Source organism: Triplophysa rosa, linkage group LG22 (genome assembly GCF_024868665.1).
Source record: "Triplophysa rosa linkage group LG22, Trosa_1v2, whole genome shotgun sequence".
Taxonomy (NCBI): Eukaryota; Metazoa; Chordata; class Actinopteri; order Cypriniformes; family Nemacheilidae; genus Triplophysa; species Triplophysa rosa.
This window is the reverse complement of record NC_079911.1, coordinates 18,800,408-18,806,435: the sequence shown is the minus strand read 5'-3', so window position 1 is coordinate 18,806,435 and position 6,028 is coordinate 18,800,408. Positions and strand designations below refer to the sequence as shown.

General features: G+C 37.9%; 1 protein-coding gene across 2 annotated transcripts; it reads left to right on the top strand.

Moving 5' to 3' along the window:
• The first annotated feature begins 661 nt into the window (after positions 1 to 661).
• On the top strand, positions 662 to 3,154 carry LOC130546347 (C3a anaphylatoxin chemotactic receptor). 2 transcript variants are annotated; one of them, XM_057321554.1, is made up of 2 exons: positions 662 to 719; positions 1,459 to 3,154. In XM_057321554.1, exon 2 carries the CDS (start codon positions 1,483 to 1,485, stop codon positions 2,518 to 2,520), a length of 1,038 nt encoding a protein of 345 aa, XP_057177537.1. In that variant the 5' UTR covers positions 662 to 719; positions 1,459 to 1,482; the 3' UTR covers positions 2,521 to 3,154. The 2 variants fall into 2 exon arrangements, with proteins under 2 accessions (XP_057177537.1, XP_057177538.1); XM_057321555.1 differs by lacking the exon at positions 662 to 719 and adding an exon at positions 875 to 988.
• The last annotated feature ends 2,874 nt before the right edge of the window (positions 3,155 to 6,028 follow it).

Here is a 6,028-nt window from a genome sequence, read left to right as displayed (position 1 = left end):
GTGGGTAACAAAACAACACTGAACTACTGAGACATTTCTCAAAGTGTCATCTTGTGTTTCACAGCAGATAGTCACATGCAGGTTTTAAACAACATGAGGGTGAATAAATCATAGAATTTCTATCCCTTTAATCCTTTTATTTTAGGTCATTTAGTGTGAAGCAGTTACTCGTGTATTTTTGGTAGGGTACAGTCATCTCTTAGATATGCAAGTCATCTGTAATCATGATGACCTCACTTACAATTAGGCTTCATTTAATAAACAAATGCGGGATATTGCCATATTTGGCATGATTTCAGTCTTTTTGTAACTTTTCATTTGAGTAGTGCCTGCTTCAGAGAGCAAATAAAAATGACTGATCAAACTTCTAACACATTCACAGTTTAGTCAATGCATCTGTCACTACAGCTGTGAAAAGAGGAAACAGAAAGTGTCAGTAATATTCAGTGTTTCTGCTCCACATGCACACTTCATGCATTATTTCGGTCCTTGTCAACAAAAATCTTGCTTTTATTTACATTTCTGAATGCCAAATGCAATATTGAAAATGAAATTGCATATTACAAAAAAAAATGCATTCAGTGCCATCGCTGTCAGCTGCAGGATTTTTTCATCCAATAAGTGGTTTTAGTCAAACTTCCTGCTATTTCCTGTGGTTCTGCCCTGAAGTGGCACGCAAGAAAAAGTCAGTATCAGGAGTATCGAGAGCAGCGGATGAGGTTAGTGCAAAAAACCTTAACGTACACTTACAACACATTGACATATGTAAAATAAATGGCTACATACATGATATCAAATGTAAATTTAATACAGTGCATTACACATCAAAAGCAAATGCTCAGATGTTGCTCTTTCCATAGCTCCGGAGATTTGGTGGCAGTCTCGGTCGTTTCACTTAAGTGTCAGTTTAGTCTCAGATGTTTCTCCTAAAAGATTTTTGTCAAAATCCACGACGAGTATGGAGGTGTAAAATCAATGTCGATTAGGGGTAAAATAATCTGGATTTGTGTAAATTTGATGAGAAATGTTTGAGTTCATATTGAAATCTTAATTTAGATTTTTGATTGCAGACTTGACAAATCTGAGCTCAGTTTGACTCATTGTTGACATCTCTTCTGGAACTCTAATGACAGAGACATTTGTGAGATTTCCGACTCTTTTCTCAGGAGAAATATCTGCGACACAGGAGATTTTAGTAAAAGTTTCCATTTGCTCTTAATTGAATCTCATTGACATCTAAGATAAATAATTGAGATATTAAAGACATCTCACTTGTGATTTTTCTCACAGGAGAGTTCATTTTATGACCTCTAAATGCCTTACAATTTCCCCAAAACGTAACATTGCACATTTTTTCAGATTTCAAACTTGATAATAACACTGCATTACTTTAGTATTACATTATTAGAAATATATTACTTCTTAGCATATTTACAGAGCTGTTTTTGTGTTTTATAGCAGGACGAACTGGAACGCATCAAAATGAATCGAACGTCTGACCCCAACACGACTGAAGATTTTTATCCATTTGATGATTATTTTTTTGAAAGTGATCTCAACCCTGCGTCTTCAGAGGTCAGGTGGTCTTTAAAACTAACTTCTCTCATCTTCTACTGCCTGACGTTTCTCCTCGGAGTGCCCGGCAATGCATTTGTCATCTACATCGCCGGACTGAAGATGAAGAGGACCATCAACACAACGTGGTTCCTCAATCTGGCGATCGCAGACCTCCTGTGCTGTCTTTCCATCCCGTTCAGTTTGGCCGAGATCCTTCTGGACCATCACTGGCCGTACGGATCTGTCATGTGCAAGATTCTTCCCTCAGTTGTGGTCGTCAACATGTTTGCCAGCGTCTTCACGTTGAACCTGATCAGTCTGGATCGGTTCGTGCAGGTGATAACACCGGTCTGGGCTCAGAACCGTCGCAGCCTGACGCTTGCCCGGATGTCCTGTGCGGTGGCCTGGCTCCTGGCGTTGTGTCTCAGTTTGCCCTTCATGATAATCAGAGAAACGTACACTTACGAAGATTTCAACATCACGCTATGCACTTCTCACGGCAATGACCAAGAGGACAATTTTCAGACATTGGGGGTGTTGAGCGTCGTCAGGTTTGTGTTCGGGTTCCTCGTTCCTCTCCTGTGCATCGTCACGTGTTACAGCATGATTGCTCGAAAGTTAAGCAGGAGCAGTTTTCACTCCGGCCGAGCGCTTCGCATCATGTTGGCTGTCATCGTGGCCTTTTTTCTGTGCTGGTTGCCGTATCACGGGGTGGATTTGATCCGGATTTACGGTAGCGAATGGAGCTCCTCGGTGGCGTTGGGCCTGGATCCTCTGGCCATCTCTGTGGCGTACGTCAACAGCTGCCTGAACCCGGTTCTCTACGTTTTCATGGGTCAGGATTTTAAACAGAAGGTTCGACTTTCTCTCAGACGTGTTTTTGAAAGAGCCTTCTCAGAGGACACCACGCACACATCACCATCCACACACTCGCAGCAGATACACTCAAATACACTCGTTTGACCAACTTTATTCAGGGTTTCTTCACAATCATTTTTAACATGTTAGCTTATATGTCTTGAAAACACAAACACGTGACAGCACATAACACAAGTTGCTTAATCTATCCGTTCTCAGTAAAAGGAAGTGTCAGTGTGTTTTTTATTTTTGCGCAGGAAGTTATGATTAGGTGCATCTAAAAATACCATTTCTATGAAGATTACTGTTAGATAATGCCATCAGTGCTCATTTTTTGCTACATTAAATGAGGTTGATAACTGATGAAAGTGTTCTTGTGCTGGCAACTGAAGGTTTAGACATTTGCTGTAAGCACATAAGAGGAAGTTTGTGATAAATATTTAAAATACATATCACTGGTTCATTCCAACTGCACTTTTATTTCTATTCTCTTTTCCCTTCAGTTTTATTCTCTTTTATACACATTTTAAATAGTTTTATTTCCTTTTTATTGTCATTTAAATTCTTAAGTTGTTTTGTTTAGTTGATTTTAGATCATTTGCTTGTTAAAGATGTCTCATGCATTATGTAGGCCCTGTTACATTTTTTCTTTGTCAATCATGTGAATTTATGTGAAGCGCCTTGAATTACCTTTGTGTATGAAATGTGCTAAATATATAAACTTCTTGAAATTACTTGACAAAGAAAGTAACCTAAGATATGAAAGTTTTGTTTTATGACAAAACATATATATATATATATATATATATATTATATATATACCTACTCATCAATACCAAATATCGTTATATATACCCTATGCGCTAATATTACCTTAAATTATATATTGTTCTCAATTTCCAATCAAACCACAACTACCATTGCGCTAAAATTTTGGTACATAACTGCTCTGCTCACTTAAGAAAATAGTCACAAATCTAAATTCAAGTTTATTTTTCTTATCCCTTTTTTTGCTTGTTTTAAACATTCACTTAATTTGATATTCTCTTTCATAAAACAAGACTAAATATCTTAGGTCACTTTCTTTGTCAAGTAAATGTATCTTGATTCGAGCTTTTTGTACTAGAAAACAAGCCAAAATGCTTAGAAATAAAATTTTGCAGTGTAGAAAAGTTTAATAAAAATGAAATTAGGATAAATATAGAATTAACGTTGTTAAATGATGATCATTTTAGCTTAAAATTCTGTAGAATTCTCATATCACTTCATCTTAATTCAATATGTTATGGTCATTTATTGATTTATTTGCTAATTATTTAGACAGTAATTATAAAACCCCTTTTACTTAGGACCTCATGGTTGTGCAAATACTTTCACTTGAATAACTGGTGTATTTTTGCAAAGTATGTTGACAAATGACCTTTATAATGACATTTTTGAGCTCACCAGCATCTGAAAGATCTCTTCAGATCAACGTGAGTATTATAAACATAATACATTGTGAACATGCAGCTGCACAAATGCCTGAACACTTTCTGGAAACATGATTTGCTGACTCAGAATGTCAGAATGGAAACTGATCCGTTTCGTTCAAACAAGTTCCTCTTTTTAATGGAGAATGTAAAGCTCACAGTCATCGATAGCACGTCCATCTGCTGTCATGAGGTTTATTTTTATCTGCAATTTAAAAATGTACCAAATGCTAGCAAATAATAATCACTTTTTACAACTCCGTAGTGAAATACCCTCAACCCTCCACTAGATGTCGCCACCTGAACTCTTCTGAAAAAATACATGACTTCATGACGACCCTATGTACCTTTCCTACACAACAAGACAACAGATAGAAGTGCAAAATCTTTGGTTTAATATCTATCTGTATGTTTACGACAGCATTTTCTGCATTGTGATATTTAATATCTACATTCAAATATATAAGTTGACTCAAAAATAATTCAAGCTCTTAAAATGGCGTGAACCCTCTTTGCTTTTCTTAGTTGCTCTTCTCTCATGCTCTCAATCAGATGCTGGTTTTGAATCTGAAGTCTCTGGATCCATTCTTCACGCAACCTGTGAGAGAAAAAGAGATTTGCCTCAAGAAACTGTTTTCATGCGGTCCCAACCTGTCTGTTTAAAACCGCCTGTCATCAATAATTTACCCTCATGTGGATGAAAACCTGTTTGTGACTCTTCTGTGAAACACAAAAAAAAGTTCTTTTGAGAAATGTCTCCGTGGTTTCGTGTCCGTACAATGGAAGTCAACGGGGGGAAATGTTATGTAGTTATCGACATTCTTCAAAATCTCTTTTTTTGTGTGTTCTGTAGAAGAAAGAAAGTCATACAGGTTCGGAATGACATGATGAAAGACGCATTTTCAGCCTTTGAGCTTGGATCATAAATGCATTTAAATTGACCAAGTAAATCTTGCAGTCTATCAGCAAAATCACAATGTGAGCAAGAGGAATAAAAGAGGAACATTTTGCTAAATGCTGAGCTTGTGGCTTGGCAAAGTAAAGTTTTACAGTAACCTCACTGGATTTGAATCTAACTTTAGTGTCATCGTTAATAAACCCTCAGATTTGCTTTGAGGTCTGTTTCTTTGCATGCACTTTCTATATATTCATTACACAGCCCTCATCTCTACAGCTGTCAACACATTCACATTCATTACAATGAGGTCTAAAGCCTGGAGATTTGTACTCCTTTATGTGTTAATCCTGCCTGGAAATACACCGACCTCTCCTCGTCCACTCTCTCGTAGCTTTCCAAAAGAAAGAAACTCTCTGCGTCTGAAATCGTCTACTTCCCTACCGTATAGTATGAGTCACAGGACGATGCAAACAGGACGGATGTAGTATGCATACTTTGTTTTCATGATGTAATGCAATAGCTAACGTCACGCCATGCAATTTTGTATGCAGTTTATAGAGTTCAAACTGGGTCAAAAAATCAAATTCTCTTTCTCCGTTTTCTCTCGCGAGGTCCACGACTTCGAGGTCGTCTATCAACCTGAGCTTTCATTTCAGTGTATTTAACTTAATCTTCTTCTGCAATTACCGGTCCCGGAAAATGAAAACCCAAACCAATGAGTGATGACAGGAAAACGCAACACCGTATAGAAAGTTATTCGTCAGCGGGCCCGACAGCTGCAATCTTTCGAGAAGAGCTTCGACTCTGACAGACATCATACTTTGATAAAGCGCTGGTCTTCATCCGCGAGTCTTCATTCCCCGTCCTCTCGACGTGCTTCTCAATCTTCTGCTCCCAGAACTTCTTCAGCGTGCATTTATCATGAATGCGTGCCGAATTCATCATCTGAAACAAACAAAACCCAAATGTTTCAGAGTGACGGATGGCTGCGCATCGGTGCCTCTGGTCTGGCTCTGAACTGTAACAGATCACGGTTTTTCATTGGAGGATGTTGTAGATCTTCATTGTATACAGAGAAACTATTTTTTACATGGAAGGATTGGATTTGAGGCACACCGAGACATGACGATCAACTGTACTTGACATAATTCATGATCAAGATGAACGAGAACATTCAAAGCATTTGCATGGAAATTTCAGAAGTCGCACATCTGTGTTAAACTGACTGAAATGAAAACGGCCT

Excerpts from the sequence above, each read along its gene's own strand:
- LOC130546347 (XM_057321554.1), top strand. The coding sequence starts at position 1,483 with ATGAATCGAACGTCTGACCCCAACACGACTGAAGATTTTTATCCATTT.